The 11,786-nt window shown below is 43.7% G+C and overlaps 1 protein-coding gene across 1 annotated transcript; it reads right to left on the reverse strand.

The window, feature by feature from the left end:
• Positions 1–1,823: 1,823 nt before the first annotated feature.
• LOC135321888 (disintegrin and metalloproteinase domain-containing protein 20-like) lies at positions 1,824–4,785 on the reverse strand. Its single transcript, XM_064488632.1, has 3 exons — positions 4,738–4,785; positions 3,461–4,040; positions 1,824–3,133 (listed from the first exon to the last, which is right to left on the reverse strand). Exons 1-3 carry the CDS (start codon positions 4,783–4,785, stop codon positions 1,824–1,826), a joined length of 1,938 nt encoding a protein of 645 aa, XP_064344702.1.
• Positions 4,786–11,786: the final 7,001 nt, after the last annotated feature.

Genomic DNA, 11,786 nt, shown 5'->3' on the forward strand with positions numbered 1-11,786 from the left:
TAGTGTTGGGGGTTGAGAGGTTCTTGTCTTGCTGCAGGAAGAATTCAAGACAAGACACAGGGTTAAGAAAGCAAAGCAAGGATTCAAGGACAGATGGCACACTGTCGAGGAAAGAGCAGGCAGACCCAGGTGGGTGGCTGCTCTGAGTTTCCTTGGCAAGGTCAGTATATGAGTGTGAAAAGGAACGGGAAGAATATTCCTCAGTGGGGAGGGGTGTGGGGCCATCCTTCCTGACCTGCATCCCGGCTCCACCTTCCCAGGTGGGGAGGAGGCAGTTTTCCTCCCTATTCGCCTTGACTGGCAAGTTGGATGAGGTCATAGTGAACAAAATGTTACACTTGGATGGGGGTATCATAAACAAAAAGTTATACTTGGATGGAAATCCTAATGATCGAAAGGTTACAATCGGATGGCGGGGATTCCTGTCCTGTCCCACCCTTCTGCCTCCAGGACGCTTATCAACCCAGAAGGCATTTTATTTTTCAATCTGTCCAGAGGATCCTATTTTTCTTGGTCTGTCCCAGGACCCCCACGGTTTACAAGATGTGTGGTTTTCTGCCATTTGCACATCTCCCCACTTCTCTGCTCCTATCTAGCTACCTGCCTGCTCTAACAATAGGACAGTACGATGAATTTGGAGACAAGAGGTTAGGGTTTCAAAACAGCGTGCATAGAGGCAGGACCGCTTTAAGTGTACACATTTAAGGAAACCCTGAAAACAAATGTTACAACAGACCAAAAGGGAGTTTCTGTGGATAATGCGGGAAGTGCTACGTTCTTAGTTTGCTGGGAGTTTCTGTCCTTTGAATTCCCTGCTACGTTACCTGTATGGCATGGGGAATGGTCTACATAATTTTAAAGGTTAATTTATAATAAAAATGCTTTCTTACTACTTACACATTTTATTGTACTAATTTTGCTTCACATTGTAAAATAATAGTTCACTCAACGTTGTTTGGATACAGAAGGAGACTGGTTTTGCACCCCGGCAGGGTGAGCTGAAGACTGCTGTCTGTTACTCACCACTAATTCCTCAGTTCAAGTTCACTGAAAGTGCGTTGAAATGTAGGTGCGGGGAGGGAGAAAGTCACATTCACAGAGTTCCCCTGGATGCTGGAGTCCTCGATAAGCACATCTACTTAGTTTTCTGATGGAATTTCATCGAACGCAACATTCCACCTCCTGATCCCAGTGCCCCACTTTGGGAAATTAGGTCTCCCGGGTGTCCTAGTTTACACTAGATGCGAGTTGAGCCCACATCTCTCTCACCCCACAGCCCACAGCCCACAGCCCACCGGAAGGGGACAGACGAAGCTGCTTGGGAGCAGCCCTCCCTCTATTTCCCTGGACCCATTCTGGGTTTAGAGAAGGAGAGATCACCTAGAGGAAGAGGAAAACCCCAGTGTTCAGGAGCACTAATTTAGAGACATGTCATGAGTCTGTGCCTAAAGCCGCCCATGGCAACTTTTGTTAATAGTGGGAGCAGCAAACTCAGGTCAGGACCCAGCTGCCGACCCCCATCTCCTCTGCTGGCCAAAGTCTCAGGCTTGATATTCCCTCTGAGAGTTTATGAAATATTAGAGGACAGAAACAGATGATTTTTCAAGATTTATTTCACAGGGCTGATCAACGGCCTATCAAAGAGTCCTGAGATGAGAACGTCAATGCCTCTTCACCACCCCTGATGTGTGGAAGTCCTCCAGTGTCTCTTGGAGGGTTCTGGAATGTGAAAATCATCTTTGCCATCCCATTACAGATTTTATCAGAGATCTTACTTCTATATTGCCTCTGGCTGTACAGGGGTTGGCAGGCTGGTTTATAATTTATTTTGCACCTGTTGTCGCTTCATGCACTGTGGAGGTCTTGATAACTTTTACATTTGTGGCTACGCCCAAGAGGAGAGCAGCTATGAAGGCATAGATGCGACCGAAGACCACTCTCAAATATACCACTGATTCTTGGCTTTGTTTTACTGACCGCATCATTCTTGGTGGGGATCCGCTGTCTTGGCTCCCTCCAGCACCTTTATCTGCACAATATGGAGGGTCCCAGCCTACATGGCAATGGCAATTCCTTCTGTTGTTGCAAATTCCTCTAAAACTGCATTTCTCAGGGTTACAGTCATATGTTATCGCAGCTATAGAAGCATTGCAGAAGTTATTCTCACAGAACTTCCCAGGGGCACAGGGGGTACCGTTTCTCACATGACCAACATCATTTATCCCTGTTGCTATGTGTGTGTCTAATCCCCAGCACCACACCTGTGAGATCTTTGACTGATGGAACGAGGCGTGGTCTGGCAGCCGGGGAAGGTGTGTGACGTTGCCGCACTGCAGCCTTCCACACTTTATGTCTGCATTCTGACAAGGGTTAAAAGTCATTAGAGGAGCTCTTCTTGAACAGTGTCCAAATCGAGTGGCCTTTGTATTTATTGTATAGCAGCTGTCGTCGGCATTCACAGCGTGTCTTCCAAAGATCTCTTGGCAGTGCATGGTGCGGTCAGTGCAGTTTCCATGATAGCAGTAGCCCTCCTCGGTACAGGGGGTTCCATCTTGCAGATAAAAGTTCTGGGGGCATAGGTAAGTACCCCCAGGGCAGTACTCGGGGAGGTCACATATATTTTGGATTGGTCTGCACAGCGTTCCAGGCGTAGCGTACGTACAGTTTGTACAGCACATTTCTTTATCACAAACAGATCCTCTCTTAAGGGAACAGTCAGTGTTACAGCATGTGTTGCTATAACACTGCTTTAAGGAGCCACAGTCACATCTCTCTGAACCCTCCACTACAGAGTTTCCACAACGTACATTTATCAGGCTTGCATTAAATGTCTTCCAAACCGTGTCAAATATACAATGGCCTTGAGTTTTCACTATGTTCCGCCAGTGTATGATGGAGCAGTCACTGAAGGCGTCTGTCAAAGCAGCGTAGGGTGACATAATGCAGACGGTCCTTCTCATGCAAGTGCAATCTTCAGAATCAAAATACAGACCAAAACTTCTCCCAGTGTACCGGGCTGCTAAGATACTTACCATTAAGTGATGTCTGCCTAGGTAACCAACAAAGAGTATGTCATGCATATTGCATGTACGATACAGTGGTGGGTCAAAGGACGCGGGTCCATGTTTAATCACTATGAAGGATGAAACGGGTCTGACAGTTGGTCTAAGGTTAGTTCTGTGATACACAGCATATGGGCTTTCATACACACGATAATCATTCATAGTTGTTGGATCTCTCACATTATATACTAGGACTGCAGTGACAAAGTACCTTATGTTAAGACCTGCATACATGGAGTCCATTAAGTTAGCCATATGTAACATGTAGTTTACACACTGTGTTACATTTTGGAATACACGATACATTGTATTGGAAAATTGAGCGAATCCTCTGATAACTCCTATATGCGGGGCAAAGTACCTAGAATTCAAATAATGGTGGCGGGCTTCACTGATACCAGCTTCAGGGAACAGGGCGTCCCCATTCTGCCTGTCTTTCAGGCTATGCACAGGTCCCATTGTGTCGGCGTCTGCCACTATCTGAGAAACCACATGTTCAAACGTTTTAGAATACCTGAGGGGTTTTATTTCATAGGCAAGGTCATCCAGCTTCATAATACCTTCAAGACCCCCATAGCACGTGTCCACAGTGACCACGGAGAAAGGAATCCCCTCCACGTAGCCGAGGTGGTAACAGTCTGAAGGGATGAAGGGGAAGTCCATCTGCAAGGCGCCTTGCTCGTCCTGAGTCAGCAGCAGCAGCTGTCCAGGCCAAAAGATGTTTTTGCTCTTCGTGTGCATAACGTGCCTCTGGCCCCCGAAGTACAGGCTGTAGGAGAGCCATCCTGGCACCTGAACGCCCTTGCCGTGGTGGAGCTCCTTCCTGGGTATCACCACCTCCGAGGAGATGTAGCGCCATGAGGGATGGCCTTGAGAACACTGGACTGGAGCCAGCATGGCCCAGAATCCAAGCAGCGAGAGGGCTGTCCTCCGAGTGACCTGGCTCTCTGCCAGCTTTGTGCCCCTGTTGAGGGACATCTGTCAGTGAGAACAGGTGAAAAGAGGATCCCAGAGAAGCCAGGTCTGACCCATCTGTTGTGGCCACCTCCGGTCAAGGGGACACTGACAATGAACAAAGCCCGCCTGGGCCTGCCAGCGCTTACCCCTGGGTGGGTCTCCTACCATAGTTAGGTAACAGTCAACAGGTGTGGCAGTGGGTGGGGTCTGGATATTAACTCAGCCAGGGCTGAACTGGAAAAGTGGGAAGGCTGTGTCTGTGAGTGCTGGCATGGAAATGGGAGGTGACTGGGCCAGTATGTAATGTAAATTAATGCTTCCCCAATGCTCTGTAAAACCCTTCAGTGTCCACCATCTGTTGCCCCTAAATGACAAGATTTGATTTTCCTTACTCCAACTGTTCAGGACAGACTCTGTTCCTGACTGCCTATGGCCCCAGGCTTGTTCCCTCTAAGCATTTTCTGTGTTTCTTTCCTGGAGTGTGGTGGGTTCCTCCTGTGCACGCGCTGGTCCCTTCTCAGTTGAAGACACAAGGGCCTGTCTGTTGGCGCCCAAAGTGAGAGTCCAAATACTTCTCATAGTTAAGCAAATTTTGTACTTTTTTGTGCCACATCATGACCAGGAGAAGGTAACTTACTGTCCTCCAAACTAGGAATATTTTCCTTTCATTTTACAAACGTAACCCCAGCATTTAAGCTGAAAGTCACCAGGGACGTACCTTCACGGTAGTCTGTTTACTCCTTGCTTTCTTCCTGTTGGTCAGCATCCTTCCCTTTCTCACAGGCCTGCTCGTCCCTGGTGGATCTAACACATTGTGCCGATTTTCGCCTCCAACAGTGTGAGATGCAGGCTTCCAAATTAGAATCTCCACAGAGTTTAGGAGGAGAATAACTGATGTCTAAAAATCTAACGATGTTTTCCTTTCCCCTTTCTTCTATACGGGAGCTTCCCTGTACAGGCCCTCAATTTTATTCTCTCAAACAAATTCCCATTGATATTTTGAATGTTATTTCCACCTTTATTGTTTACACCCTGTACAACATGATGTGTTCTTTTTCGTTTGTTCACCATTTTTTAAACATTTTTTATTGATTTATAATCATTTTACAATGTCATGTCAAATTCCAGTGTAGAGCACTATTTTTCACTTATAAATCAACATATATATATTCATTCTCACATTGTTTTCTCTGTGAGGTACCATAAGATCTTGTGTATATTTCCCTGTGCTACACAGTATAGTCTTGTTTATCTATTCTACAATTTTGAAATCCCGTCTATGCCTTCCTACCCTCTGTCCTCTTGGCAGCCACAAGTTTGTATTCTATGTCTGTGAGTCTATTTCTGTTTTGTATTTATGCTTTGTTTGTGTGTTTTTTTTTTAATTCCACATATGAGCGATCTCATATGGTATTTTTCTTCCTCTTTCTGGCTTACTTCACTTAGAATGACATTCTTCAGGAGCATCCATGTTGCTGCAAATGGCCTTATTTTGTCAGTTAATTTGTTCTTTGTTTCTAAATTGCTATGTTTTATGACTTTATTAATGTTACTAACTATATTACTTATTCTATATTGTATTGTATACTTATTATGTATAAGATCAGTGCTTCTTACATTTCCCACTGTGTAGCTAGGCCTCTGACAAGATGACTAAACATCTTGAAAAAAAAATAGATCACATTATAACCCTGCTTAAAATAACTGTAATAATGTGATTCTAGGTATGGGGATAAGCAATGAGGGGAAAACATTTCCTGATCATAATGGATTAGTAAGACATGCAATCCAGAGAATTTCTGACTATCAGCAGGCCCTGGTCCAAAAACTAGCACTTTGAGGGCATGTCAAAAGAATCTTCACCTGATCTAGGAATGAGCCTTCCTAGCACCATGGGACAAAATTGGTTATGAAATGTTTCCCAAAATACTGGTCCAAGTTAAAACCAAGGGAGAGCGCTGTGAATGAAAAATACTGCGAACCGTATTAGTAAACAAACATCGCTGAAACCGTCAAGTCATCAGCAGCTGCTGCCACCCCTCACTGAAGGCAAGCCTGCAGCCCAGCCTCTGCAGCCACTCACAGTGTGCACTCTGAGGGGAATAAGAATAAGAAAGGACAGGATACTCAGATTCTGTCAAGAACCCAGATTTGACAGAATCTGTCAAGAACCCAGATTTGACAGCTAGGTTCTTGTCAAAGGGATGATTCCAATGAGCCCAAACATTTGCTCCTTCTCATCCATAGAAAAGTGCTAAATTCTTTAACTTGAGGTGTCTGCTTTTCTTCAGTTAACAAGTAATCTTTTAATGTTCCAACTACCTCATCTTTGTTGTAAAACTGCTATATACCCTGGCTTCTCCCTTACCTCTTGGGAACAGTCCCTCGGAGCTATCTGGAAGGCTGTCATCCCAGGCATGAAGGGGTTTGAGTCCTCAGAAATCTCCACCAAATAAAACATAACTCTCAACTTTTAGGCTGTGCGTTTATTTCAGTCAAAACCTAGAATCATCTCTTGGCTCTTAGCTCTCACAATCAGGAGTGGTGGGACTTAGGAGTTCAGTCAGACTTTCTGGAGTGCAGTGTGGCCGTGTGTATGAAGGAGCCTTAAATATTCTCATGCTCTTTGATGGGGCCAATATTTCTATTTCTGCGACTGTAACTGAACAAAAGCTCCAGAGGCAAGGACAAGGAATGTTGTGTGTGGAGATGTTCATTGCAGTATTGTTTGTAATCTGAAACAATGGCATATCCACAAATAGGAAACAGTGAGGACAAGTGTGGCATTGACTTTTGACTGTTATGTTACCGTTTGAAATACTCTTTTAAAAGAAATCTACAGGGAATGGGCAGGAAATATACCGATCAACAGGGCAGACAATGTTTGCCCTCCTCTTGCCGCTGACATTCTGTGGGGGAAGACAGACAATAAGCAAGTGAGCCAGTGAGAAGATCTCAGATTGTGACTAGTGTACAGAAGGAAGAACGGGTTAATGTGGTAGAGAATCACAGGTGAGTCTGGGGGCCATTACTTACATGGGGGAACAGGGAGAGCCTATCCTAGCAGCTAGCACTTAAAGTGAAATCCAGCAGGTGCAAGGGAGCCAGCAAAGAGGACAGCCCAGGAAAGATGTTGCAAGGCAAAGGGAACAGAAATGGCCAAGACGCTGGGGTTGAGGAGCTTGGCTGTGTGAGGGAAAGAATGGAGAACGTGTGGCAGGAGCAGGATAAGCCAGAGAGAAGGTGGGAGCTGAAGGGCCTGGAGACGTGAGCGGGGCATACCCCTCAGGCCATGTAGGCTGTGAGTGAAGTTTGGCTTTTGCTCTAAGGGCAGAGTGTTATAAGTTTGCATAGGAAGGGTAAGTGATATCAGTAGGACAGCAGAGTAGGACGTCCCAGTTCTCATTCTCCCATAGAAACAATAATTTGACAAACATCTACAGACACAAAGTAGCTTTGTGAGATCTCTGGAGTCCAGCTGGGAAGTTCCAGCCCCCAGCGGACCACAAAATCCAAGATGAGCCACACAGAAAGGACAGAAGGGGCAGTGTCCCTTTACTTGCATCATGGCTTCCCCCAGCCTGACAAAACTCAGCGCCAAGAGAGATCCCCAGCCTATGACTTCTCCTGCAGAATAAAGAGAGAGCAGGTGAGGGTCTGGCTCCCCAGCCTTTTGGGACAATGTCTAAAATTTGCTTATCTTGATGCACACAGAACACTGATGAAATCAGTACGACTGTGTTGTCTGGGAGCAGTGAAGAACAAAGAAAAGGGTTTAGGCTCATAGAAACTGGCTTACTCAGCCCCAGAGCCACAATTTCCCACAGATGGTGCCCCACACACTCCCAGAGATGTCACACAAGCCTCAGCAGCCAGCAAAGTTCTCAGCAAGCAACTTGACCCTGCAGGATTGTAAGAAGGTGCATAACCCTGAGACTGCTCCTTCAGAAGGGAAGGACAGAAGTGGGGTTGAACCTATTGTCTTGGCACCTCAGTGTACTGCCCTGTGGAAAGGGGTAGGTGACTCTTCGCACTCTGTCAGATGGGAAAAAGTCACAACATTCTAAGACATACCATTCCAAAGGGAGGGAGGGAAGGGGTGCTTGCCCCTAATGCCCTGGCATAGCAAGGCACTGCCCTTGGGAAAAGGAGCAATCAGTCCTCAGCACCTTAAACAGCTCCTTAGGATTAGGAGAAGGCGCCCAGTCCTAAGTCTAGCTCCCCAAGGAGGGAGTGAGAGAAGTAGAGTGGGTTTATCTATAGAGGAAGTTTGATTGACTCCCAGAATTTCTAGCTGAGTGTCTGTTGAAGGTCTTTCCCTTCAGAAGGCAGTGCACCAAGGCTGAAAGGGGTGGTTAGTTCTTCAATTGTGTGTACATTTCAACCAGGCTAAAAGGAGCACACAGAATCAGGGAAACACGGTATAACCAAAGAAACAAAACAAAGTTCCGGTATCTGCGCCCAAAGAAATGGAGCGCGATGAATTGCCTGACAAACATTTCAAAGTAATCATCTTAAAGAAGCTCATGGAGCTGGAAAAGAATGGAGATAGACAACTAGACAAAAATCATAAAAGAAATATATGTTCACAACGTGAAGTTCAACAAAGAGGCAGAAATCAGAAAAAAGAAAAAACAAACACAAATTCTGGAGCAAAGAATACAACGACTGCACCGAAACATTCAATAGAGTGCTTCAACCGCAGACTTGACAAAGCACAAGAATCAGTAGACTTGAAGATAGGTAATCTGAACTGCTCCGCTCAGAGGAGCAAAGGTAAAAAGGAACGAACAAGAGTGAACAGAGCCTGCAGGACTTACGGGACACAGGCAGGACATACAGTAGGGAGTGGGAGCTCCAGAAGAAGAAGAGAAAGGAGAAGAAAACTTATTTAAAGAAATAATGGCTAAATGTTCCCCAACTCGGGGGAAGGAAAATTACTTCTAGATTTATAGATCCCAAAAGACCCCAAATAGTTTGAATGTAAAAGAGCTCTACCCTGAGACACCTTAAAATGAAACTGTCAAAAGTGTAAAAAGAGAAATCTGAGAACAGCAAAAGAAAACGGACTCGTCACATACAGTGGAACTCCGTTAAGACTGTCAGCAGAATTTTTAGCAGACTCCTTGAAGGCCAGGAGAGAGTGGGATGATATATTCAAATGCTGACAGAAAAAGCTGCCAACCAAGAATTCTACACCTGGTAAGACTGTCCTGTGCAATGAAGGAGAGAGACACGTTCCCAGACAGACAAAGATTGAGGGAGATTGTTATCACTAGACCTGCCGTACAAGAAGTATAAACGGGGTTTGTCAGGTTGAAACAAAGGGACAAAAGTGTGAGCACCAACACAAAAGCACAAGGAAATACAAATTTCACTGGTAAAGTAAATATATAGACAAATGCAGAGAGCACGGTGCTCTCATGGTTGTGCCCAAGTCACTGCTAACCCTGACCGAGAACTGAACAGACAGAAGCTTAAGAGTAAGTATAACTACAACAACCAACTAACAGTTATTTTAGCTTCAAATGGATCACACCCGCTAGTCAAAAGCAAAGGAGTGGCTGAATGGATAAAACACAAGCTACCGCAGTATGCTGTGCGTCAGAGACTCGCCCTATCTTTAAGAACATCCAAAGGCTGAAAGTGAATGGATAGAAAAGGGTCCCATGCAAGTGGGAACCAAAAGAGGGCAGGGCTGACTATGCTTCTAGGAGACAGTATAGTCTTTAAGTTGAAAAACAAAAATAACATGAGATAAAGACAATCATTGTATAAAAATTGAAAGGTGTATTCAACAGGAAGATATTACAATTATAAATATATATGCACCCATTCCATTCTTGGGTATATATCTGACAGAACAGAACAACTACTTTGAAAAAATATACGCATCCCAGTGTTCACAGCAGTATTATGTATAATTGTCAAGATACTGAAGCAACCTAAGAGTCCATCAACAGATGAACGGATGAAGAAGATGTGGTGTGTATATGTATATGTATGTGTGTTTCTATCTATATAAAATACACACCCACATAAATATCTATATCCACACACACAAAGGGATACTACTCAGCCATAAAATATACTGAAATTTTGCCATTTGCAGCAACGTAGATGGATTTGGAGGGCTTTATACCAACTGAAATAAGTCAGACAGAGAAAGACAAATGCTGTATGATATCACTTATATATGGCATCTAAAGAAATGAAACAAACTAGTGAATATAATTTTAAAAAGTAGACTCACAGATATAGAGAACAAATGAATGGGAGGGAGGCATAATGTTGGTGTGGGAGGACAGGGGGTACAAACTGCTGGTTGTAAGACAGGCTCAGGGGTGTATTATACAACACGGGGAACAAGGCCGATATTTTTGAGTAACTGTAAATGGAAAATAACCTTTAAAAATTGTATATAATATTTTTGTATAAAAAGATACTTGTATGCACCCAGCATCAGAGCTCCCAAATACATAAAGCAGACATCTACAGATCCAAAGGGAGAAATAGATAGTCACACAGTAACAGCAGGACACTTGAATACTCCACTTTCAATAATGAGCAGACGAGCCGGACAAAACATCAGTAAGGAAACAGCGGAGGTGAACACCACTGCAAACCAGTGGACCAGACAGAGAATTATCAAACATCCAACAGCAGCAGAAAGCACTTGCTCCTCAAGCACACAAGGATTCTCCAGGACAAATCACATTAGAGACCACAGAACAAGTCTTGACGCATTTAAGAAAATTGAAATCGTCCCAGATATCTCTTCCGACCACATGGAACGGTATTACAAACCATTAACAGAAGGAAAATGGGGAAATTCACAAACACATGGAAATTAAATAACACACTGTTTTTTAATTCCTTTTTTTTTTTTAAAGCTTTTGTGGGGGAGGTAATTAAGTTTATTTATTTGTTTATTTATTTTTTAAATGGAGGTGCTGGAGATTGAAGCCGGGGCCTGGAGCATGCGAAGCACGTGCTCTACCGCTGAGCTGTACCCTTCCCGATAAACAACACACCGTTGGGTGACATTGGATCAAAGCAGAAACTTACAGAGTAATTAGAAAGTAATTTCAGACAAATGGAAATGAAAATGCGACAACCTTATAAGATGTAGCAAAAGCAGTACCAAGAAATATCAGCAAACACCTACGCCACAAAAGAGAATCTCAAATACTGTAAATTTTCACCCCAGGGAAGAAGAAAAAGAACAAACTTAGCAGAAGGAATGAAATAATAAAGGTCAGAGCATAAATAAATAAAATTAGAAGATAGGAAAACAGAAAACTCAAATAAATAAATAATAAATGAAAGAGAAGGCATTACAACAAATGCTACAGGAGTTTTTATTTTTTAAGTATTAGAAACTATTATGGACAATAAAATGCCAATAAATTGGACAACCTAGAAGAAGTGGATAAATTCCTAGAAGCATACAAGCGACCAAGACGGAATCAAGAATAAACTGAAAGTTTGAACAGACCAATAATAAATAAAAACATGTATTCAGTAACAGAACAGCTTCCAACAGAAAAAATCTCAGAACCAGATACTTTTACCAGGCAATTCTACCAAACATTTTAAAAAGATTTAATACCAATCTTTCTTAAACTCTTCCAAAAGAATGGAAGAAAGAGCACTTCCAAACTCATTGTATGAAGCCAGCATCACCCTGACACCAAAGTCAGACAGAAAATTAGCAACAGAGCTACCATGTGACCCAGCAACCCCACTTCTGTGGATGCACTTCAG

The sequence above is a fragment of the Camelus dromedarius genome, chromosome 8, assembly GCF_036321535.1.
Source record: "Camelus dromedarius isolate mCamDro1 chromosome 8, mCamDro1.pat, whole genome shotgun sequence".
Classification (NCBI taxonomy): domain Eukaryota; kingdom Metazoa; phylum Chordata; class Mammalia; order Artiodactyla; family Camelidae; genus Camelus; species Camelus dromedarius.

What these genes read in the sequence shown, in the direction of transcription:
- LOC135321888 (XM_064488632.1), bottom strand. Translation starts at nt 4,785, where the DNA reads ATGCTGACCAACAGGAAGAAAGCAAGGAGTAAACAGACTACCGTGAAG. An exon ending in GTAAACAGACTACCGTGAAG is followed by an intron (nt 4,041 to 4,737) that starts GTACGTCCCTGG and finishes TCTCACTGACAG; the next exon opens with ATGTCCCTCAACAGGGGCAC. An exon ending in CGCCCTGTTCCCTGAAGCTG is followed by an intron (nt 3,134 to 3,460) that starts GTATCAGTGAAG and finishes CATCCTTCATAG; the next exon opens with TGATTAAACATGGACCCGCG.